General features: G+C 52.8%; 2 protein-coding genes across 2 annotated transcripts in view; one reads left to right on the top strand and one right to left on the bottom strand.

Annotated features, from left to right (window-relative positions):
• GGT5 (gamma-glutamyltransferase 5) overlaps positions 1-2,706 on the top strand; it is a 46,216-nt gene extending 43,510 nt beyond the window's left edge. Inside the window, 1 exon segment of the mRNA XM_003419143.3 lies at positions 1,552-2,706. Coding sequence (XP_003419191.3) covers positions 1,552-1,698 — 147 coding nt within the window. The 3' untranslated portion in view covers positions 1,699-2,706.
• Positions 2,707-13,632: 10,926 nt separating this feature from the next.
• SUSD2 (sushi domain containing 2) lies at positions 13,633-24,266 on the bottom strand. The gene is made up of 15 exons (XM_064271918.1): positions 24,243-24,266; positions 23,094-23,227; positions 20,721-21,480; positions 19,902-20,037; positions 19,521-19,725; positions 19,262-19,413; positions 18,711-18,878; positions 18,145-18,319; positions 17,641-17,842; positions 17,261-17,346; positions 16,919-17,187; positions 16,688-16,831; positions 16,421-16,579; positions 15,376-15,624; positions 13,633-15,285 (listed from the first exon to the last, which is right to left on the bottom strand). The coding sequence occupies exons 1-15, from the start codon at positions 24,264-24,266 to the stop codon at positions 14,513-14,515; spliced, it is 3,636 nt and encodes a 1,211-aa protein (XP_064127988.1). The 3' UTR covers positions 13,633-14,512.
• Positions 24,267-24,425: the final 159 nt, after the last annotated feature.

Below are 24,425 nucleotides of genomic sequence, written 5' to 3'. Positions count from 1 at the left end.
CTCTGAGGACTGTGCGTCCTGTGGCCTCAGCAGTGAGGGCCTAGGGCTTCAAGGACATTGGGCAGTTAGTGCCCTGGGCACAGAAAAAACACAATCAGAGGGTGTAGCACTTCAAACACTTTGTCCTCTCAGAGGTTCAGGCCATACTTCATGACCTTAGACACAGGGCACTGGTAACTTTGTTCCTAGGTGTCTTTGGAATCTAGGACCCTAGTGGAGTGGGCTAAGGTTTTTGGCCTGTTTGTTTAAATTGATATCTAGAGATCTTAGGCCCAGGTCACAAAGGTCCCTACACTACCAGGAATTTTGCCCCTTTCCAGGCTGGTGTATAAGGCCCATAATCCAAAGTAGCATTTTAGAAACCAGTACTACAAGTTTAAGGCCTTCCTCCTTGGTCTCTAACTCCCTCAAGTTCCACGGATTCGATCCTAGGGCCTTGAACTTTTAGGGCCTTGTGCTCTGAGCACTTTAGACTCTGGGACCACTGGCGTCATTAGCCTGGGGTTCAATTTCCTTGGACTCTTGGATGTTCAAAATGAATGGTATCTGGGGCTTTGGGTCCTCCTCTTAGCTTAATCCCCAACCAAGAGGGCCCTAAACTTGCAGCTTGCAGGGCCATGAGCCCTGAGGAGTTTGACTACTGTGCTCATGACTGTCAAAGGTCTCAAGTCTCCTCGTGTGTGTTGGGATCTCAGATTTTATGTCCCTGGGTGTTGAAGGTTTCAAGTTTTGTGTGTGTTGGGATCTCAGGTCCATACATTCCTGGATGTCGAAGGTCTCAAGTCTTGTGTGTATTAGGATCTCAGGCTCTACATTCCTGGGTGTTGAAGATTTCAAGTTTTTTGTGTGTTGGAATCTCAGGTCCTAGGTTCTTGGGTGTTGAAAGTCTCAAGTTTCCTCGTGTATGTTGGGGTCTCAAGTCTCATATAGCAAAACAGCGTTCAAGTCTGTGGACCCTGGAAACTTGGCACTTGAGCCTCTTCCTCCTCAATATCCCGAAGTCCCTGGGCACAGAGAAGCCAAAGCACGGCAATCCTGAGGACTTGGGACTCCATAAGCCCTAGCCTTCTAGAACGCTTTGCTTCCAAGGTCCTCAGAACTGGGGACCTCTCAGGCTAAGTCCTTAGACACTGCTTCCTCTACCGAATGCCCCTCAGAGCACCTCCAATCTTGCATTCTGAGGACTCTTGGTGTCTTCAGACCCAGCACAGAAATGAACTTGCATCTCAAGGTCCTTCTGGCCAAGAGACCTGTGTCACATCCTCCTGCCATATTCCCTGGAGACTGGACTTCTCCTCTAAAGCCCTTTGATTTCTTCAGGCTGTTGAGTGGGGGGCTGCAGGCTCTACGCCCTCTAGACCAGGCTGACCGTTGCTGTCTCTGACACCTTCCGTGTCCACGGCCTTTCCCTAGGAAAGTCTCAGGGTCTGAGGACCTGGAATTGTCCTACATTCTGAGTTGATTTTCTCAGATTCCTGCCCCAGGACCTCACCCTTCTGGAGGTGGACCTAAGCTTCACACCCCTGTGAATGTGCTTTCTCTTCCCTCCAGGAGGTGCAGACAGGGCTCCAGGACAGAGGCCAGAAAAAGACCAGTATGCGCTTCTTCCTGAACGTGGTCCAGGCGGTGTCCCAGGAGGGGACCTGTGTGTTTGCAGTGTCGGACCCAAGGAAGGATGGGGAGGCCGCAGGCTACTGAGGAGAACTACTCCACAGAGGGCCGGGCTTTGGCCCTATCATCCATCCTGGGCCAAGGCTAGTCATGGCCATGTCTCCAAGGGCTTCAGCTGAGTCTGTAACTCTAAGTTGGGGGGCCAGCCTGGGACTAGAAGAGACGGGGACCAGCTGGGAGGGAGATGACTGTGGAAGTGAGCCTCCTCCCTGATCCCCTCAGACCGCTTCCTGGCCTGGCTTTGACCTCTCTAGCCTTCCCCAGACTACTCACCCAGGCCTCCCAGCCCAACCCTCTGGCTTAGTCTCCCTCTGTATATCCTCTAGTTCAAGATTAAATCAAAGGCCCAATTCAGGAGGCTCTGAGTGGGGAAGAGTCCTCAGAAAGCACTGCTTGTGGGTGAGCTCCTATTGTCCTCCACAATGTTCTGCCGTGAGGAAACTGAGACTCAGAGATGGGCTGGGCCTCGCCCAGGCTGCCAGCTGGACAGAGACAAGGCCCACTGCATCCTGTCCACAGTATTTGCTAAGTGCAGCAGCAAAGCTGGCAAGAGGGCCATCTGTTGGGCCAAAGTCAGGAGTGAAGCCCGGGGTCTTGTCCCTTGTGCCAGGTAATGTTTGGAAGAAGCAAGACCTGAGCTACCTGCAACCCCAGCAGCCCACATTCTCTAGACCAGGGTCCTCACCTTCGTGCTATTGACATTTTGGGCCAGATAATTCTTTGTGGTGGGGACTGTCCCCACCGTAGGATATTCAGCAGCTGCCCCAATGGCAAGTACCCTTATCTCCACATTCCACAAACCAAACCCACCACCATCAAGTTGATTCTAACTCATAGCAATGCTATAAGACAGAGTAGAACTGCCCTATGAGGTTTCTAAGGCTGTAAATCTTTTTTTAATTTATTTTATTGTACTCTAGATGAAGGTTTACAGGACAAACTAGTTTCTCATTAAATAATAAGACATATATTATTTTGTGACTTTGTTTGCCAACCCCATGACTTTTCCCTTCTCGACCTTGGTTTCCCTGTTACCAGCTTTCCTGTCCCTTCCTGCCTTCTTGTCCTTGCCCCTGGGCTGGTATGCCCAGTTAGTCTCATTTTATTTCATGGGCCTGTCTAATTTTTGGCTGAAGGATGAATCTCAGGAGTGGCTTCATTACTGATCTATAAGGGAGTCCGGGGGCCATATGCTCAGGGTTTCTTCAGTCCCTGTCAGACCAGTAAGTCTGGTCTTTTTTTTTTTATTATTAGCTAGAATTAATTTTATTCTACATTTTTCTCCAGCTCTGCCCAGGACCCCCTATTGTGATCCCTGTCAGAGCAGTCAGTACTGGTAGCCAAGCACCATCTAGTTGTACTGGACTCAATCTGGTGGAGCCTGTGGTACTTGTGGTCCATTAGTTCTTTGGACTAATCTTTCCCTTGTTGTCTTTGGTCTTCTTCAATTTCCCCTGCTCCAGATGGGGTGGGATGAGTGGAGTATCTTAGAAGGCCGTCCACAAGCTTTTAAGACCCCAGATGCTACTCACCAAAGTAGAATGTAGAATTTTTTCCTTCTAAACTGTTATGCCGATTGAGCTGGTTGTTCCCGAGACCATGGTCCCCAGAGCCCTCAGCCTGGTAACTAGGTTCCCCAGGGAGTTTGGATGTGTCTTTGGAGTTTCCATGACCTTGCCTTGGACAAGTTTTGCTGGTTTCCCCAGCCAAGGTTGTAAATTCTTCAGAAAGCAGACTGCCACATATTTCTCCCACAAAGTGGGCTGGTGGGTTTGAACAGTTGACCTATTGGTTAGCAGCCTAGGGTTTAACCACTGTGCTACCAGGGCTCCCAAAGAAAAGCATCCAGGAACAATAAAGAACAAGGAAAGCAGAAGGAAGGACAAAGTAATAACTGAAGCGAAAATTGATAAGTTTGAAACAAAAAAAACAAGTCTTTGAAAAAATATATGTACTAGATATACTACTATTAGCTAGCCAATTAGTAAAAAGGAAGGAAGCGTGAATACATACACAAAATGAGAAACGAAAATGAGAAAATAACCTCAGATATATAGGGAGTTAAAAGTAGCATAAGAGACTACTCACTTCTATTCAAGTATATTTGAAAACCTTGACAAAATAAATGACTTTAGTTGCTGCCTAGTTAGTTCTGACTCATGGTGACCCCATGTACTAGAGAACGAAAGGTTGCCAAGTCTTGTGTCATCTTTACAATCATTGATATACTCTAGTCCACTGTTGTCAGGAGGGATCAGTCCCTGAAGAAGGACATCATGCTTGGCAGAGTACAGGGTCAGCGGAAAAGTGGAAGACCCTCAATGAGGTGGATTGACACAGTGGCTACAACAATGAGCTCAAGCATAACAAGGATTGTAAGGATGGCACAGGACTGGGCAGTGTTTCACTCTGTTGCACATAGGGTCACTATGAGTCGGAACCAACTCGACGGCACCTAACAAAGACAGCAGTCCATTGTTGCAGCCATTGTGTATTTGAGAGCCTTCCAACCTAGACAGCTCATCTGCCAGCACTATATCAGATAATATTCTGTTGGGCTTCACAGGGTTTTCATGGGCTAATTTTCAGAAGTAGATCATCAGACCTGTCTGACTAGTCTGTCTTAGTCTGGAAGCTCTGCTGAAACCTGTCTATTCTGGGTGATCCTGCTGGTATTTGAAATAATACTGGCATAGCTTCCAGCATTGCAGAAACATCCAAGTCCCCAAAGTACAACAAACTGACAGACAGATGGTGGAAATTACTTTCTAGGTAAATATAAGTAAGATTGCAATATTTGGGATGTACTTGTACTAAAAGAAATTTATTGTTGCTTATCTGAAATTCAGATTTAACTGGGCATCCTATAGTTTTTTTTGGTAAATTTGGCAAACTTAGATATAAATGATAAATTGATCCAAGAAGGGGCAAAAGATCTAAACGATGACCATAGAGGAAATTGAGAACCTTGCCAGAATAATTGCAGTCAGTTGACATTGACTGAATCGTCTCCAGGTCATGGCAACTTTATGTACAATAGAACAAACATTGTCCAGTCCTGTGTCAACCTTATGGTCACCGGCATAGTCCATTGTTTGAGGCCATTGTTGTGACCATTGTGCCCATCCATCTCACTGAGGATCACCCTTGTCCTCACTGGCCTTCTGCCTCACCAAATGTGATACCCTCCTCCAGCAATTAATTGATCCCTCCTGATGACATGTCCAAAGCAAGTCAGGCAACGTCCCATTGTGATCCATAAATTTCATTTGCTTATTTTTGGAAGCGGATTACCAAAACTTTCTTCCTGGTCTGTCTTAGTCTTGAAACTCCACCAAAACCTGTCTACCATGGGTGATCCTGCTTGTCTGTGAAATATGGTGGCCAGAACACTACACCCTTTTGGATGGTTCTACAGGCAAAGTGTATTCAGCTATTAGAACCAGAAACCTCTCCTGCTAGTTAAGCTCCCACAGTAGAGAACAAGGAGGGAAATATCCACATTCACTTTATGAAGCCAGCAACTGGCAAAGAAAACCAATCATGTTTATGAAACACAATGCAAAACTTCAAAAAGACCAAAGGTTCTGGATCGTCTGAATTATCCCTGGGAATGGGGATTGTGTTTCTAGTCAGAAAATTAGTGATGGTTGTCTGTATGATCCTTTTCTTTTTTGCTTCGTATATTTCATAATAACATCTCACTGCTTCCCGAATCTGCCTATTGACTTTAACAAAGTGATCAGCATTTGGGCCCATGTTTTCAAGCAACTGAAGCCCCTGATTTAGTTTAGAAAACTAAATCTATACAGCGGTGTTTTGAATAGCAAATCTTAAAATTGAATATCTGTGAGTGAAATCTGAGAATAATAACATCAGCAAGTTACATGCTGAAACATTATACGTAGTACATATTACTAATGAAAAGACGTACCAAAAAAACAGATCAATGGATGGTCTTAAGTGCTGTGTGTTTTAGCTCGAATACACTGTAAGTCCAGACTACCTGTGCATCTCAAAGCAATCAAAACAATTGTTGGGTGATGACCAAGGGCTGGGTGCTGTTTTATTGCCTTACATGTATTAATTCATATAGTTCTTCCTAAGAAGTGTGACTTATCACTACCCCATTTTACAGATGAGGGCACTGGAGTCCTAGTTCTCCAAGGGTCATACAGGATAAATACCAAAGGTCAAGAAAACTGGATAGACAAATTGAGAAAATTAATCTTGACCCCTACCTCACACCATATACAAATATTAATTTGGGATGGATCATAGAACTGAATGTGCTAAAACAGCTGCCTCTGCAATTGCTACAGTGTCATTTATTCTAAAGACCCCTATTTCACCCACTGAAATTCATTGGTATCTTTGTAAAAAAAAAAAAAATTCAAGTAACCAAACCCATCAGATTTAAAACAAATTATAAACATAGAGTAGTTAAAATAGTGTAGTACTGGCATATGAGTAAACTTAAGAAATCAATCAACCACAATACAGAACCTAGAAAGGGATGCAAATAAATATGAACTTTGTCTATGCTCAGTGAAGATACTGAAGCAGTAAGAAAAAAGATGCACTGTTAAGAATTGGTATTGGCAAAGGATATGAACAGACACTTCACTAAAGAAGACATTCAGGTAGCTAACAGATACTTCAGGAAATGCTCGTGATCATTAGCTGTTACAGAAATGCAAATCAAAACTACAATGAGATTCCATCTCACTCAACAAGGCTGGCATTAATCCAAAAAACACAAAATAATCAATGTTGGAGAGGTTGTGGAGAGAATGGAACACTTACACTCTGCTGATGGGAATGCAAAATGGTACAACCACTGTGGAAATCAATTTGGTGCTTCCTTAAAAAGCTAGAAATAGAACTACCATACGATCCAGGCATCCCACTCCTTGGAATATATCCTAGAAAAATAAGAGCCTTTACATGAACGGGTATATGCACACCCATGTTCATTGCAGCACTGTTTACCATAGCAAAAAGATGGAAGCAACCAAGGTGCCCATCAACAGATGAATGGATAAATTATGGTATATTCACACAATGGAATACTACGCATCGATAAAGAACAATGATGAATCCGTGAAACATTTCATAACATGGAGGAATCTGGAAGGCATTATGCTGAGTGAAATTAATCAGTTGCAAAAGGACAAATATTGTATGAGACCGCTATTATGAGAACTCGAGAAATAGTTTAAACAGAGAAGAAAATATTCTTTGATGGTTATGAGAGTGGGGAGGGAGGTAGGAAGAGGGGTATTCGCTAATTAGATAGTAGATAAGAACTATTTTAGGTGAAGGGAAAGACAACACACAATACAGGATAGGTCAGCACAACTGGACTAAACCAAAAGCAAAGAAGTTTCCTGAATAAACTGAATGCTTTGAAGGTCAGATTAGCAGAGGTTGGGGTTTGGGGATCATGGTTTCAGGGGACATCTAGGTCAATTGGCATAATAAAATCTATGAAGAAAACATTCTGCATCCCACTGTGGAGAGTGGCATCTGGGGTCTTAAATGCCAGCAAGCGGCCATCAAGGTTGCATCAGTTGGTCTCAATCCACCTGGAGCAAGGGAGAATGAAGAATACCAAAGACACAAGGTAATTATGAGCCCAAGAGACAGAAAGGGCCACATAAACCAGAGACTACAGCAGCCTGAGACCAGAAGAACTAGATGGTGCTGGCTACAACTGATGACTGCCCTGACAGGGAATGCAACAGAGAACTCGTGAAGGAGCAGGAGAGCAGTGGGATGCAGACCTCAAATTCTCGTAAAAAGACCAGACATAGTGGTTTAACCGAGGCTAGAAGGACCCTGGTGGTCACTGTTCCCAGACCTTCTGTTAACCCAAGACAGGAACTATTCCCAAAGCCAACTCTTCAGACAGGGATTGGACTGGACTATGGGATAGAAAATGATACCGGTGAGGAGTGAGGTTTTTGGATCAAGTAGACACATGAGACTATGTGGGCATCTACTGTCTGGAGGGAAGATAAGAAGGCAGAGGGGGTCAGAAGCTGGCTGAATAGACATGAAAATAGAGAGTGGAGAGAAGGAATGTGCTCTCTTATTATGGGGAGAGCAACTAGGAGTATATAGCAAGGTGTATATAAATTTTTGTATGAGAGACTGACTTGATTTGTAAACTTTCACTTAAAGCACAGTAAAAATGAAAAAAAAAAAAAGATTGGTATTGGAACAAGTGGCCAGTCCTCTGGGAAAATAACAAAGTGGGATCCCTATGTTTTTCTTTACACCAAAGAAAATTCTAGTTGGATCAAAGAACTTAAGAGTAAAAAAATGAAACCATATGAATACCACAAAAAACATGAGAAAAATTTATATTCTTAGACTGAAGAAGGCCTTTAAAGTATGGCATAAACCAAGAAAAGGCTGGTAAAATTTTAAAAACTTATTTGGAAAAAATGTACTTTAAAAATCAAAGAAAAACTTGGGAAAAAATATTTTCAAGACATACCATACTTTTACGCAAATAACGCATACGTTCTATGTTTGTTTGCCAGCTGCCTCTTCCCCTCATGAGGTGTTTCCTCAAGAAACTCTATACCAGTTTTATTTTACATGTTGCTATTAAAAAAATTTAGCATAGCACACTTATGAAAATACCTCACGGGGGAGGGCGTGGCTGGGAAACAAAGGTAGAAGGTGTGTCTTATTTGCATAAAAATATGGCAATTAGATCTTGGACTGGTTTAATATTTAAATATTTAATACGAAAGACCAAGTATTCATCAGAAATACACAGAGGGATATGACTCATTTGTCCACAGAAAGAAAACTACAAATAGCTGCTAGAACACAAAAAGTTGGTCAACCTCATTCATAACTCAGCATCTCCAATTAAAACAAAGGACAGAAAAAGTAACTCCAAGTTCAGAAAGCTTCACTGGTGAATTTTCCCAAACAGGATGGAATGAAAAACACCAGTCTTACACAAACTTTTGCAGGAAGCAGTAAAAAGGGAACATTGCCCAACTCTTTTTATGATCCTAGCACAAGTGATGTCAAAACCTGACAAGGAAATTTCAGGAGGGAAAAGTATAGGGTAACCTCATTCCTGAACAGAGATGCAAAACTCCTAAACAAAATATTAACAACCAAATCCACTGAGATATAAAAAAGATAATTCATCATCACCAATTTGGGTTTATTCCAGGAATGAAAGACTGGCTGAACATTAGAAAATCAAGCAATGCAATTTACTATAATAACAGAACAAACCAAAACTATCAACAAAAAAAAAAGGAAAACCAACACACGTGGAAAATCATTCAACAGAATTTCCCAACATTCACTCACTATAGAAACTCTCAGCAACTGAAATGGAAGGAGACTTCCTTAATCTGGTAGGGGTGGCTACAAAAACCCATAGTGAATATCATACTTAATGGTAAAACAAAAAGCCTTCCTTTTGAGATGGGAACCAAGATAAGAAACCTTCACTTTCATTACTTCCTTTCAGTGATATAAAGGAAGTCCTTGCCAGCACAATACCAGGAGAAAAACAAATAAAAAGTAAAAGGATTGGAAAGGAGGACCTAAAACTGTCATTATTTGTAGACACTCTATAGTCAAATTAGAAATAAGTGAACCTGGCAAGATCACTGGAATCAAGGAAAATATACAAAAATCAATTATATTTCCACATACTAGTCACAAGTAGAAAACACCTTATAAAATGAAATCACTTATAATAGCATTAAAAAAAAAACCTTCAAATACCTAGAAATAAAGGTAACAAAATATGTGTAAGACCTCTACACTGAACACAACAAAACATAATTTGAAGAAAGATTTAAATCAATTGAGCGATATACCATGTTCATGGAATAGAAGGCTTCATATCGTAAAGAAGAGTCCCTGAGTGGTGCAAATGGTTAATGCACTTGGCTGCTAACTGAAAGGTTGTCAGTTCAAGTCCATCCAGAGGCACCTTGCAAGAAAACCCTGGTGATCTAGTTTCAAAAAATCAGCCACTGAAAACAATAAGGGAACACAGTTCTACTCTGACACACATGGGGTGCCATGAGTTGGAGTCAACACGATGGCAACTGGTAACTGGTATACTGCAAAGATGTCAGTTTTTCCCAAATGCGTTAAAAAAAAAATTTTTTTTTTTTATCTATTTAGTCCAAGGAAGTCCTGATTGAAATCCCAACAGGGTTTTTGTGGAAATTGGCACAGATGCAAAGAGCCAGGAAGAGCCTGGGCAATTTTGCAGATGGAGAACAATGGGGGACTCACACCCAGATCTCAAGAACAAGCTGTGGTGGACCATTTGGAATCGGTGCAAAGAGAAACAAACAGGCCCTCGGAATAGAACAGAGATTACGATAGAGGGAACACGGCCTTGCAGTTTCCAATGAATGGTGCTGGATTGAATCACACAGTAGGGAGATGGGAAGGGAAGATGGGATAGAAAGTGGAGGGATTAAGGGCTGGCTGGACCCACACAAGAGAGCAGGGGGCCCATGAGGATGGACTAAAACCTCTGACCAAACTACCTCCCTGCTTGTGGCCTCTGACTTTGGTGACAACCGGTTCTGCAGCTGGGACCAGTGTCAGGAGCTAAACACACACCTGGCCCAAGGGAGGGTGGAGCAGCGCTGGCCTGCATCTGCCTCATGACAACAGAGCTAAGCAACTCCCAGTGTGAAGTTCACTGCCACCCTTCTGCTCCCCATCGCTTCCAGAATTTCCCCCTTAGCCCATCCCCACCAGAAACACACAGGGGAGGGGCGTGCGGGACAGCCACTCAGATCAGCCACATTTGTTTATCCCTCGATTGAGGAGGAAAACACTGGCTTCTTATGCCAGTCCAGGAGGCCGGTGGCGAGATGCCATTTGGGATAGCTCAGGAGGAACCCACATGAGCTGTGGAACTAGCAGTGAATTTCTCTGCAGGTAAATGTGGACTTAATCACAAAGCACAACGATGTTTGAAGAAGCTGGAGCCTGACTATGACTTAATTGTCCGTCAGCTCGGGACTAGTTAGGTCCATCGTGCTGTTTGAATTTTTTTAACCATGTGTGCTTACTGTTTATTTTTAATACTAATGAAAAACACAAAACCATCTTTTCACAGTCCGGCCCCTGGTACCTAGTTGGAAAGCCAACAATAGACCCCAAAATGCACTACAGCTTGATCACAACACAAGGGCACCGTCCCCACAGCAGTGCAGGCAGCGTGTCATTCTGTTGTGCGTAAGGTTGCCATGAGCTGGAGCTAACTTGAGGGCAGCTCGGAAACCCTGGTGGCGTAGTGGTTAAGTGCTATGGCTGCTAACCAAAGGGTCTGCAGTTCGAATCTGCCAGGTGCTCCTTGGAAACTCTGTGGGGCAGTTCTACTCTGTCCCATAGGGTCACTATGAGTCGGAATCAACTCGACGGCACTTGGAATTTTTTTGAGGGCAGCTCACAACAGCAACAGTACCAAGTCGGGGAATGGAGTCGGTGGGTCCTCTTCTGTGCTGGGACTGAGCTGGGACCAGGTTTTCGTGGCTTCCACAGACTCCTTAACTGCAAAGGCAGCTGGGAAATGAGGAGACAGAGGACAGCTGGGCTCCTGGTGGTCTCAGCAGCACCTCATTTCCCTAACTGGTTTTTATCCTGAGTCTGGACTGGAGTGACTAACCCAGGAAGCTCGCCCTGCCTCCCTCCCCCCACCCCCCTTTCCGTGAGGGGAGGGCCCAGGTCACTTCGAGCTCCATGAGGACAGGGCCTAAGAGTGGGCCCAGCAAAGGCCTTCCCCCTGCTCCCTCCGTGCTCCGACCACATCCAGCCAATGTGAGGCCCTAATGGGAGGCTGAGGACCAAGAGAGAATGAGGTGGTTACTTCTCACCTCCCTGTGGCCTCTGTGCTCAGGCCACACCAGCCTGCATGATTCTGACTTTTGTGGGTCTTGGCCCTGGCTCCAGCAGCACCTCCTCCCTTAGTCATAGCCAGGGTGGTGCTGGTGTCCTGTGGGGCCTACTCCTCCTGTGTGACTCCACTCCACATGCCCTGCAGCTCCAGGTTCCAGGATCATGTTCCTACCCCTGTTTTTGTCGGCAGGCAGCAGCTCTGAGGCCATGACTCTGATGTCCTTCCATCCCCCGTGGGCACCCCCTAGCAGCCACTGCTGCCTGTCCTCCATGAAAGGCTGCTGTTTGGGACCCCTCCCTGAGGCTGAGGTGCACGCCTGGTTTGTGGTCTGGGAGCCGACCTCTCAGCTCCTCTGCCCAGCAGCGCCCCTACTCCCTGCCCTGGGAAAATCCCCAAATGGGGCTTCCCAGCCTCGCTGCCCCGGCACTGCCATCAGGACCAGGAGCCAGCTGGGCAGGCAGCAGAGCTGCAGACCTTACATCATCTCCTGCAGGGAGAAGGTGGGAGGGCAACTCAAGGACCCATCTGGTTGGAGAAGGGTGTCACTCAGAGGGTGGGCCCTGGGGATGATGAAACCTGGTGAGAATGAGGTGCCTGGTGCCTCAGCAATCCCTCTGCTGGTCCTCAGGCCCGACTGTGCCTCTCTGCATTTGAGCCTTTACTCAGGCTATTTCCAGCCAAGAATGGCCTTCCCACCACTCCCAGCTCTGGGGGCTGCAGAATGGGCTCAGGGCTCAGCATCCGCTAAGTTGGGGGTGGGCTGCCCCAGTTGCCTTGGCCAGAGGAAACCAGCTTCACTCACTGCAGGTGCCTGGGGGAGGTGGGCCCAGCCCCACCTCATCTGCTGAGAAGGTACCTGACTGGGAGCCAAGGCCCCACCGCTGCCCTTCCTGGAGGGTGGGAAATGGAGCTGGGGGGTGGGAAGTGGTCCAGTGGGCGGAGGCTGACCACCTCCACGTGTCAGAGCACCTGTCACCTCCAGGCCTGGAACTCTCCTCACTGACCCCTCCTCTTCCTCTGACTCCTGGGTCCTCCAGGGCCAGGCCAGCCCCCAGTCCCTCACTTTCAGCATTGCCACACTGAGCATACCCTTGATCTGCTCAACCGCCTCCTCCAGGAAGCCCTCCAGTCAGGACCTACCCTGACCCAAGGGGAGGGCTGAGGGGCGGGAGGCGTGGCTGTGCCTTGTCTAAGACTCTGAGGCTGGATGATGTCTGGTGGCCCTGACACAAGTGGAGATGGAGGGGACACAGGGATGGGCCATTACCAAGCCACACCTGTGGATCCCCCTGCAGGGCCTGTCACCTGGACCCCATCACAGCCTCCCCTCTGCTGCCTCCACATGGCCACTCCTGGACCCCATCACAGCCTCCCCTCTGCTGCCTCCACATGGCCACTCCTGGAACTGCATCCCCAGCCCCCAGGCCTGCCCTTCCCTGGGGTCCTCCCCTCCCTGGCACTCCCTCTACCAGGGTCTTTCCAGGATGAAGTCGGACCCATCCTGCCCTCCCTATGCTCACGGCCCCCAGCAAATACTCTGCCACAAAGGAGACTTTCCACCTGGGCCGGAAGCCTCCACAGCTCCATCTCTCCTGGCACCTACATCCCTCCTCTCCCTGCCCCTCAGGTAGTGCTGACCAATGTGCCTCCAGGGAAGGGGCAGGGAGGGCAGGTGGTGGCATGGGGCCTGGGCTCTGTATCTGGCTTTTAAATCCTCCTGGGCTAAAGGTCCAGGGACCTGGAACAGGGCCTCAGTCCCTAGAGGAACAGGGATGTCACCACCAGTGGCTGCACCTAGCCACAGAGTGGTCCACCTGCCGAGCCAGGGGTAGGGGGCTGGAGACCCAAGGGCTGGGGGGCCAGGGGGCTGGGCGGCCAGGGGACAGGGGGCTGGGGGGCCAGGGGACAGGGAGCTGGGGGGTCGGGCCCAGGGTCAGTCCAAGCCAGCTTGTTGCAGGGCAGCTCTTCTTAGGGACCCCCAGGTTGGAGAACAAGGGCAGGTGCTTGACCTGGGGAGCGGGTGGGCTGGCAGTCCAAGTCTGCCCGTCTCATGTCCTGAGCACCCTAGTGTGGTGGCCTGTACCAAACCCTGGCAAACATCGCCCTGCCAGATGAAGAGACAAAGGCTGGGAGGGACCTGTGCCAGGTGACCAGGCAGTGGGTAAAGGGGGTGGGAGTCAGACCCAGGTCACTCTGGGTGCTGTTGGTGGGTGACACACAGGGCAGCTGGGGAGCTCTCTGGAACCGAAGGGTAGCATAAACACAGGACACCAGGGATGGGGCACCTAGGCTGTGTTTTTCCTCATATGAGGGGCAGGGTGCTTCCAAGTGATGTCCATAGACAAGCTAGAATTATAAGCCTGGAGTGTCAGGGGGTAGTCCCTTCATCATGTGGATGCTGGCTCTCCGCTCTGGGGTACTGAGGCCTCTCTGTGCCCGTGGGCTGGGCCGGGTGGGGTCTCAGGCAAGGCAGGATCTGGGAACCGAAGCAGCAGGGCATTGAGGGGTCACGTTGAGGGGCACTGGGACTCAAATGCTCAGGGGTCAGGGTTATGTGCATTGGACTATCAGGGCGTGTGTCTTGGGTATTTGAATATCAGATGCTGGAGTTTTAGGGCTAGGGACTTGGGTGCTAAAACTCCAGGGTATGGAGTCTGGGCCTGGTAGAACGACAGCATGGCCATGGCCTGGGGTCAAGTGTCTGCACTTGGGCAGCAGTTTTGGTCCGAGCAGAGAGTGGGCACCAGGTCTCAGGTATCCAGGCCCCAGTGTGTATCCTTGGCGTACAGCTGGCCATGTGGGCTAGGCACTCATGGCCTCGGGCCCCAGGCGATGGCCCTGCAACAGAGACACATGCAGCATGTAGCAGGCAGGGCACCTCCGGTCTCAGGAGAGCCTGTGGGGCAGGGCAGGGCCGGGCGGGGGTGGTCACCTGTGGCCCTTTCTGCGCCAGCTCAGCAGCACGTACAGCAACACGACCAGCAAGGCCACGGCCAGGCCTCCAAAAATGATGCTCAGCAGCACCGTGGAGCTCCGTCCTGGCTGGCACCTCGGGGTGGGCATGGACCAGGTGCCGTCTGCCTGGCAGGTGCTGGCTTCTGCCCCGTCCAGGCTGTAGCCGTGATCACAGCCAAAGCGGATGGTGGAGCCCACCAGATATGTGATGCCTTCTTTGTGCCCGTTGGCAGGTGGCGCCACCCAGCCACAAGACACCACTGGGGGGCAGGTAACAGGGCTGAGATGCTGGCCTGGGGTCCATCCCAGTGCCCCTGGCCCCCTTCCCGTCAACCCGGGGGATCCCATCTCAGTGCCCCTAGCCCCTTTCCTGCTGACCCAGGGGATCCCATCCCAGTGCCCCAGCCCCCTTACCACCGGCCCTGGAGGAGGTCCCGTCCTAGTGCCCACAGCCCCCTCCCCACCACTCTCACCCAGTTGCAGGCTCTGCACGAGGCGCTGGTGCAGCTGGTGGGCAGCCCTTGTGGCATTGCCCACACTCAGGCTCCCAGTGGCCACTACGTCGAAGCTGCAGAAAGGGTCCTCCCCACAGAAGGCATTCGCCTCGTGTACCAAGTGGGAGTAGGCAGTGACCTCATCGGGGAAGAGAGGCTGGAAGGATGGGTCGTGCTTGGGCCGGAACAGGAAGTTGTTGACCAGGAAGTGGGAGTCATAGGTGAACAGGGATGACTCATTCCGCACAGCCCCTGGGGGCATGGCAGGGTGGGTCAGGCTGCACGTGCTGGTGGCTGTGGGTCTGTGTGCCCCCTGCCCATCGTGCCCCTACGGTCACTCACATTCGGCTCCAAACCCAAACAGCTGCCGGGCACTGGCGGTCGCAGGCAGGACGTGCCCACTGGGCAGTGTGAAGTCATCGGCAGGATTGTCGTTGAGCGTCCCGAGGAGTCCCCGGGTGTGGTTCTGGAACTTCTCGGGCAGCAGGATGGTCACACTTAGGGACGGGCCCTGTGTGCTGACCTCCAGGCCAGCCCCTGATGACAGCATGATGGACACACGCTCCTCAGTAGCTACCGACAGGAACATGCCTGGATGTGGGGTGGGGGATATGGGGTTGGGGCTACCTCCACAGGCACCGTCCCCTGCCCCCGTAGCCCCAGGATGGGGTGGGTCAGCACCAGTGGGGTGCAGGGACCAGCAGGCAATGGGAGGGCACCCCCAAGGCCAACCCTCCACCTCTGCCCACACCCGTGATGGGATCCCCTCAGGTGCCCAGCCCCTGCAGAGAGCCCCATGCCAAGGCGGTGTGTTGGCAGGCTGCCTGCCAGGCCCACCCCCAACACCCTCAGTCCCCAACTGAGAACACTGTACTTGCTCAGGTTTCCTGAGGCGGCACAGCTGTGGGAAGGGGATCAGATGCTGGAGCTGGCAGATTGGCCTCTGTCCCTTCCAATGGACCCCCTTAACCCTCTAGGGGAAGGCGGGCAGGGTTAATTTCACTGTTCTAGGGGCTGTGGTGAGAAGCTTGCCCACCGTCTGGTCTTGAGGGGCTTAAGACCAGCCCCATGTATTGGACCTGGGCATTTCCATAGGGCAAAGGAGAGGCCAACAGCCCACAGACCAGACCAGCACCTTGAGGCTGGGCTTTTCCACAAGTCACCCAACCTCAGGCCTAGATCCATGTCAGGGGATCGGATTCACTACCTGCTGGGTGTGCCGGCACTCCCAGGTACCTCTATAGTTGGAGTGCAGGGTGAGGGGCTAACCATCACTCTGCAGTGAGCCCTGGGTGGCCCCTGTCTTTGCGTCCGAGCCCTAGGACATCCCCAGCCTACTGCCAGGGCTGGGAAAGGTGGGAATGCCCCTGGGCCTTTGGCTGCTCACCCTTGAGGTCCATCCAGCGTTGCTCGTCAAAGCTGAGTATGTGCTGGTTCAGCAGCACCTGCAGCATCTTAGCCCCATCAGTGAGCCGGACCTCCAACACGTCCGAAGTGCCCTCCTGGACCACCACTGAGGTCAGCCCTGTGCCAAGGGCCTGCGTGCCTGGGGGCAGACAGGGTTACTCGGCTCGGCCTCCCACTCCACCAATTCCCAGAGTCACAGCTCCCAGGGTCAGGGCTGGGCCTGCTGGGCGCCCCCAGCCAGCCTCACCATTAGGCATCATTCCTGGCTGGGCCCTCGCCTGCACGCTGAGCTGGGTCAGGCCCGCCTCCAACAGCACGTACTCGCCATGCCCATTGAATGTGAAGTTGGTGCCATCGAAGGTAAGGAAGTGTGGGTCCCCAAAGGCAGAAGCTGGGAGACAGCAGGGGTGGGTGGGTTAGACATGGCACACCGTGCCCCCACCTGGGTCCCAGGGTCCCACAGCTGGCCGGCACCCACCCAGGCGTGGGGGCTGGTAGTTGCGGCAGCCGCTGGAGGGCCGCCGGCGCATGTAGCGGTGGCACTCGGGCGCCCAGAGGCAGCAGTGGTAGAAGCTGATGACATCGTAGAGCCAGTGGGAAAGGCCAGGCACACGGGGTGGCACTAGGTATGGGGGTGCGCCCCAGTCATGGCCGCGGTCCGGGGTGCTGCCGCTGCTGGAGTCTGCAGTCAGGAGCTGCGTGCCGTCTGCTGTGTAGCAGCACTGCTGGCCCGATGCATAGCGGGGGCTAGGGGTGTGCACAGGTTAGGGAGCACCAGCAGGTGCCCCCACCCCCTGAGCCCCCCAGTCTGGGTGCTCACCTGGCTTGCACAGAGCGCACACAGTGCACAGCCCCTGGGTGATAGGTGCACACGCTGCCCTGCTCAATGTCACAGCCATAATCCGTCTGCAGAGTGACCGGCATCATCTGGTCACCTCGGGCCCTCCCTGGATGGTGCCCCCTCTGCCCCAGCACTGTCCTGGGGTTTCTCCATGGGAGACCCAGGGCCTGACGCCTGAGGAGCACAGGAACTCAGGGGTGCTAGTCCCAAAAACCTGGCCCCAGACTGCCACCTCTCAAATCCTAAGAGCTAGGTCCTAGAATTGGCATCCACAGACTGAGGCCTGCAGAACCCAGCCAGGGTGAGGGACATATGCGCCCTGCCCCAACCCCTCAGCCCCATTGCAGGTGGAGTCTCACAAAAAAGCGGCCAGAGTCAGCGCGGGCCTGGGCCAGGGTGCATGGGCACTCAGGCAGCTCCCCCAGGAAGTCTGGCAGCTGGTCCTCCAGCTCCTCCCAGGCCAGGCACTGGGTGCGTGCCCAGGCCACAGGGTCAGCCCGGAAGTCGTCACCCAGGTGCCAGGCCAGCGCATGCTCGTTGCTCCAGAGTGACCGCACATCCCTGTGGGGGAACACAGCCCTGAGGGGGGCCCACCCCCACTTTCCACCCCGCTGCCCACTCCAACCCCCTCCAGACCCAACCCTTACCCCAGCCTCCTGCAGATCCACCCTTCAGCCCACCCCCACCTTCTCTCTCCCTGTGGCTCACCCTCACCCCTACCCCACAGCCCACCTCCACCTCCTCCATGTGGCTCACCTCCACCCGCCTCCACCCTACAGTCCACCAGCCTCCCTGCTGAGCCATGGGTCATAGGCAGGTGGTAGTCAGGACATGGCCTCACCCATCCCCTGTGCAGCCCTTACCTTTTTCCTGCCTGGTGAGCGGCGTCCAGGATACGAAGTGCCCCCACTTCCCACCGTTGGTAGTTCTGTGGCGCAGGTTTGGGAGTAAAGGTGAAGGTGCCAGAGTTGGAGACATTTTCAGCCAAGGTGTACAGGTACGACCATTTTGCTGTCCACTCCTCTGAGTATGGCTTCCCTGAGGGCAGAGAAGACCTCAGTCAGCCCCAGCCCCTCTGTGGATCCTGGGGTGGGAGGGAGTTGGCACCGGTCTTCAGCGTGCAGAGCAGCCTGATGGAAGGACGAGGGACTGTCCCTGTAGGAGGGCCTGCCCTGCAGCTCCAGCCAGGACCTGGGCTGGGGGACCCCTACCTCCCACACCCAGGGTTATGGGCCCACTCCCGGCCAGCCCTTGGGGCTCGGGGAGGATGGGCCTCTTTTGTTTTAAGGACAAGATGCACCTCCTCCTTGCGCAGCCTGGAGAGGGACCCAAGCCACCTGCCCCTTTCCTGAGTTAATTCCCTTTCTCTCCCTTGGGACTCAAACCCCTGGTCCCTCCAGGCCCACAGAGGTGACCCCCAACCACTCACCTGTCTCCTCATAACCCCACAACTCGATGGTGACGTAGATTGTGGGCAGCGCCCCGGGGCTCCAGGTCACGGAGAGGTTGCCCCCGGCACCAGCGGTGCCGTAGTACTGCCATCGGGTCTCGTTCACCAGTGTGCACTTCTCTGTCTGTGACACCTTGCTGGGGTGCACTGGGTGGGGGAAGAGGCCAGTGAAGGTGAGGGGAGGGGCTCCGAGGACAAAGGAGTGAGCAGACCCTTTTGGCAGAATGGAACACGGGACATGGAGGCAGGGAGCGGCTGGGTGCCTGGTCTAGCCAAGCTAAGCTGAGCGAGGGTGCCTAGCCCTTCTTGTTGTGGGACCCAGCTGGGATGTCTGCTTGGATGCCAGTAGGGGTGGAGTCAGGAAACAAGGCAAGGAGATCCCCCGCCCTGTCGGGTGCAGCACCCACGGGCCAGGTGGGAAGCCCAAGGACTGGATGGGCCAGCACAGCGGGTGTGGCGGAGAGGCAGACTTCCCAGTGCATAGATGAGTGCTGGGAAAGTCCCTCCGCCTGCGATTGAGGGGTGCTCACCAGCCAGCCAGGTGCCAGAGCGCTCAAAGGTGCGGCCATTGTCCAGCGAGAGCATGAATGGAATGGGGCCACTCTCATAGATCAGGGGTGACACGCAGTGCACCTGCTGGCTGTCATCCACATGGCCGTGTGTCTCCACACTCCCCTTAAACCTGTAGGGCCAAGAGCCAAGAGGTGGGCCAGGGCCAGGGGAGGCAGCTGACCCTCCCCAGGGAACCCATTGCTGCTAGTGGGCACAGGTACGAGGGGCGGCGCCCACCTGCAGACCACACCATCGGTGGGGCCAGAGCGTAGGTGCTGTACCACGAAGTCCTTGCCGCCCATGATGGAACCTGAGTAGGGCAGGATGTCCAGGCAGAAGTCCCGCACATCTGAGCAGCAGCTGCCCAGTCCGGAGCAGGTTGGGTGGCAGGAGCAGGGTCCACTCTTGTCCCCACAGCGCTGGGCACAGCTCTCCTGGGCCCCTGGGGGAGAGGACACTGATAGCTGGGTGAGCTACCCCATGCCCAGGTCTCATCTAGGCTCCCTGATGCCCATCCCAGAGAGACATCCCCTGGGGACATGGGGGGAGGGAACCACAGAGCTCGTGGGGATGGATGGGGTGATTCTCAGCACAAGTCAACCCTGGGGCACAACTGACCCTCAGCCACCAAGTTCCCCCGTTGCAAAGGCAGGGGTTCCCACAAGCCACAGTTGCCTAAAACCTCAGTGTGGTCTAGGGACCACTCCAGCTCTCCTGGGCCGGGATCTGACAATGTGGCCACTAAAAGTCCCATCTGAAGTCCAGTGGAGGGGATGTGCCAGGTGGAGTTCAACCCACCCCCTCTCCTGGGGCAATGCCCCGAAGATACCCCTGCCCTCAGGAGAGGCATCAAGGGGCACACACACCCTTCCTCCTGGGGGGGAGGGCATTTCCGGCAGAGGGCTGTGTTTTGGGAGGGTTTGTCTTTTCAGGCAGACCTGGAGGACCGGTCAAAAGCAAAGACTAGGGTGTGGTGTAGGCACCCTGGTCCTTCCTTATGTGTCTCCCAGGGCCTGGGCCAGAGCCACTTGGCCCCACTTCACCCATGGTACATGGTTTGGCACTCAAGTACATCAATAAATATTTATTGACCCATTTTTTTATGGAAATGGCTCAAGGGGGTGGGGGAGGGGGCTGAGGGATGCCAGTAAGTGAGATAAGACCAGGAGGGAACGGGATTGGGGGCACTGCCCAGCCCTTCTTGGGCTAGGGTCCTTCTGTAGTGCTGCCGTCCCCTGACTTTGAGGACTCAGTCCCACCTGGGTGAGGACTATTCCCTGGGTGGCATGAGGCACCTGTGCACAATTGTGCCCTCCATTGGCCAAGGTGCAGGCCTGAGGCTGTCTGGCCTCCTGCCCCAGCCCACAGCCCCCTGGCCCCCGGCTTTTCTGGGTGAGCATTAAGGCGCCCCAGGTCCCCGTCCTAGCCCCAGCCCACAGAACCCCCGCCTGCGGGCCTGTCTGGGGCGGCATTAGGGGAAGCCCCAGACCGCCGTCCCAGCTGGCAGCCCCTCGACCTGGATCCCAGGATTTCCCCTACCACCCAGTGCCTTTCCAGGCTGCTGATGGACAGGCAGAGGCTGAGCCCGAAGCAGATGGAGGAGCGCCTGTCCTGGCCAGCCCCGCAGCAGATGGGCAGATAAACAGAGGGTCGGGGCGGGCGGACGTACCTGCGGCAGGCTGGGGGCCCAGGCCTAGGGACAGCACCAGGAGCAGCAGGGCCCACGACAGGAGGGCTAGCTTCATGGCGAGGCCGGGTCTGCGGGCGGGCGGCGCGGGGCTGTGAGGGCTGTGGGTCGCGGCCGCTCCCTCCCGGCTGCCGCCCCGCCCCTGGCCCCGCCCCCGTCCGCCGGCCTCCCAAAGTCCACAGGTGGCGGGCCAAGGGCGCGCGGCCTGCGGGGTTAGCACATTCCTGAAACCCGCCTGGGATGCAAGTGAGCCGGACCTCGGCGGAACCTGGGGTGGGGGTGGGGATGAGGGTGGGGGCTAGAGGGTAGAGGACGGGCGACCTTTGGCCCCGCACGAACAGGAAGGTTGAGGGGGGTGGCACCTGCGGGATGGGTGGGTGGGACCATGCAGTCCAGACCTTACCCTCCCCGTCCTCAGAGTCTACCCAGCCATCCTCAGCGGGCTGGTTGGGGGTTGCAGGGGTCAGAGGGCGGACACTGGCTGGGCGTCCTGGCTGGGAAGGAATGGAGCTGGGGTGATGGTGAGACAGGCGAGAGATCGGACTGGCTATAATTAGCCTCTGATTCACTATTCTTGGAATCTTAACCTAAGCGCAGACCACCATATAACTTTTACTGCTAGCACCCAAGAACTACTTGTGATTAACAAACTAGGTGTTGTTAGACAAGATGTTGTTGTTAGGTGCCATCAAGTCGGTTCCGACTCATAGCAATCCTGTGCACAACAGAATGAAACACTGCCCGGTCCTGCGCCATCCTTACAATTGTTGTTATGCTTGAGCTCACTGTTGCAGCCATTGTCAATCCATCTCACTGAGGGTTTCCCTCTTTTCTGTTGACCCTGTACTTTGCCAAGCATGATGTCCTTCTCCAGGGACTGATCCCTCCTGACAACATATCCAAAGTATGTAAGACCCAGTCTCACCATCCTTGCTTCTAAGGAGCATTCTGGTTGTACTTCTTCTAAGACAGATTTGTTTGTTGTTTTGGCAGTCCATGATATATCCAATATTCTTCGCCAACACCACAATTCAAAGGCATCAATTCTTCTTTGGTCTTCCCTATTCATTGCCCAGCTTTCAAATGCATATGATGCGATTGAAAATACCATGGCTTGGGTCAGGCGCACCTTAGTCTTCAAGGTGACATCTCTGCTCTTTAATACTTTATCAACAAGATAAGGGGCTACTTTCCAAGGCCCTGTGTGCTTGACCAGCTATAATTACATAGCCTCTGATTCAGTATTCTTGGAATCTAAACCTAAGCACAGACCACCATATAATTTTTCCTGCTGGCACTCGAGGACTACTTGTGACTAACAAACTAGGTACTCAGACAAGATAAGAGGCCATATATCTTATCCCTACATGCTTGACCAGCTATAAATTACTGATAACCCTCCTGATTGTTTTTGAAGTCCCCCAACAGGTGCAGAGCATGCAAAGTAAAAGTCAAGGTAACCTATGGATGACCTTCCACATGAGATAATCATGAGCAAGAATCCCTTGCTGGGACTCAAACCAGGATCCAGAGACATCACACATGTGCAATATCCCAGAGTAAGTTCTGTTCAACACCCCAGCAGCCCTTGCAACAGACTCCATCTTAGTTCCGACAACCTCTGGGAGGAAATCCATCTTGAATTCCAACTGCGTGAGCATTTGATTTTCATAATCCCTCCCCTTCTCCTGGAAATCTCCTTCCATCTAATGAATGAAGAAAATCTTTTATAAGCCCTAGGAAATCCCTTGTTCATGAGCGACTGGCAGCTAGCATAGGTGGAAACCCCTCTCCATCTCTCCCTTGTGAGCCTTTTTACTTTCTTCCTGTCACTAATAAACCTTTGTTCATGTGGAACCTCTGAGCCTCTGCTGGTCATTCTTGGTAAGAAGACAGTAAGAACCTAGGCAGGGCTTAGTCGCAAGCTGGGAAGCCTTGCCCTGTAACAAAGGGAAGCCTTTGCCAACTCGCTGGGAGCCCGGAGGCCCCTCTCCACCCTCGGCCTATCTGCCCTGTGTCACTCTCAGAGTTTGCATAATCTTCCCAGCACTCCCCACCCCATCGTCTTTTTTATGCAGGTAAGGAAACTGAGGCCCAGCCAGGGTGAGGTCTTGGAGAGATACAGTGCCCGGTGGCTGCTGGCAATGCCACATCCAGGAGGTGAGGAGGGCTCAAGCTTAAGGTTGTCACTGGGCCTGGCCACCTCCAGCTGCAGGCCCAGGTCCAGCCAACGCTTCTCAAGGCATTCAAGGGGATGCTGCAACACAGTGCAGGATCTTAGCTGGCCTGGGGCTTTGACCAGCAGGCTGTGGCCTCTGTGCCCGTTGTCCCTGCCACAACCCCTCTTAGGGGTGGGTGTGTTGCTAAGAGCCCTGAGGTGCCCCCAAGAGCTGACTCTTAGAGAAGGGGGCAGGAAGCCTGCCAGGGTATGGGAGTTGGCTCTGGGGCCTAGGTTTGCTCCCTGCCCCACCTCATACCTACTGCCCCAAGACAGATGTGAGCAGGGCAAGCCCCCGCTGCCTCTCAGAGCCTTGGTGTAGAGGGGAAGCCCCTCACTCCCAGGAACCTGTCAGTGGCTGCCCTGGTCCTGCGCCAGGAGCCACTCCAAGGCAAAAACTCTACAGAAGGGTCAGGCCGAGGACAGAGTGCCCCAATAGCTCTAGTATGGAAGACGGCAGAATGTTCCGGGCCCTAGACATCGCAGTCCCCGAAAGAATGGGAAGGTGCTGGGGGAGTTTGCTGGGGTCTGCTCCTGGAGGGGGTCTGGTGCACCAGAGGAGGGCAGGCTGCTGGTTCCTGTTTCTCCCTGGGTGGGCATGAGGTTAGACACTGGGTTTACAGTCTGGGCCCCACACTGCCACCTAGTGGTGGCACCAGGCCCTACCGTGGGCCCGGCCCAGGGCGCCCAGACCCCCTCTCCACCCTCCACCAAAATGATTGCATCAGCAGGGATCCAACCACAGGCACGCCCAGGAGGGGCAGAGGACCGGGTGTGGGGGGCGGGGTAGGAGAGGGGAGCTGCAATGGCTTAAGATGGCCCCTAGGTAGGGGTTGAGGTTGAGGGGCTGACAGTGTGGTTTTGGGCTGGCCATGGAGGGGAGATGGCTGGTGTGGGCCTGGAACCTGTACCTCCCCCAAAAGGCCAGGTCCGCAGCCTGGTCTAGTGTTCTGCAGCAGCAGACTTAAAATTCTTAACCATTTCTGAACATGGAGCCCGTACATCTGTTGAGGGTGCTGAGAGGTAGATCTTCTCACCGGCCTGACACTCCCACCTCGTGGGACTCTCCGGCCCCCATTACACCTCCTTGATCTTCAGGGCCACACTGACACCCCCATGGGATCCAGCACCAGCCACCCTGAGGATCTTCCCTGGTCCTGCAGGTGCCCTGCTGGCCTGGTGGGTCCCCAGGGCTGCCTGAGCACCAGGCTCTGACCTCTGGAAGGAGGGTCCAGAA

The sequence above is a fragment of the Loxodonta africana genome, chromosome 19, assembly GCF_030014295.1.
Source record: "Loxodonta africana isolate mLoxAfr1 chromosome 19, mLoxAfr1.hap2, whole genome shotgun sequence".
Lineage (NCBI taxonomy): Eukaryota > Metazoa > Chordata > Mammalia > Proboscidea > Elephantidae > Loxodonta > Loxodonta africana.
This window is presented reverse-complemented; position numbering and strand designations above follow the sequence as displayed.

Coding starts and splice junctions, on each gene's coding strand:
- SUSD2 (XM_064271918.1), bottom strand. CDS start 24,266: ATGGGGGCCGGAGAGTCCCACGAG. Junction 18,879..19,261: donor CTCTGGCACCTGGCTGGCTG/GTGAGCACCCCT, acceptor TCCCCCACCCAG/TGCACCCCAGCAAGGTGTCA. Junction 17,347..17,640: donor CTGACTCTGGCCGCTTTTTT/GTGAGACTCCAC, acceptor GTCACTCTGCAG/ACGGATTATGGCTGTGACAT.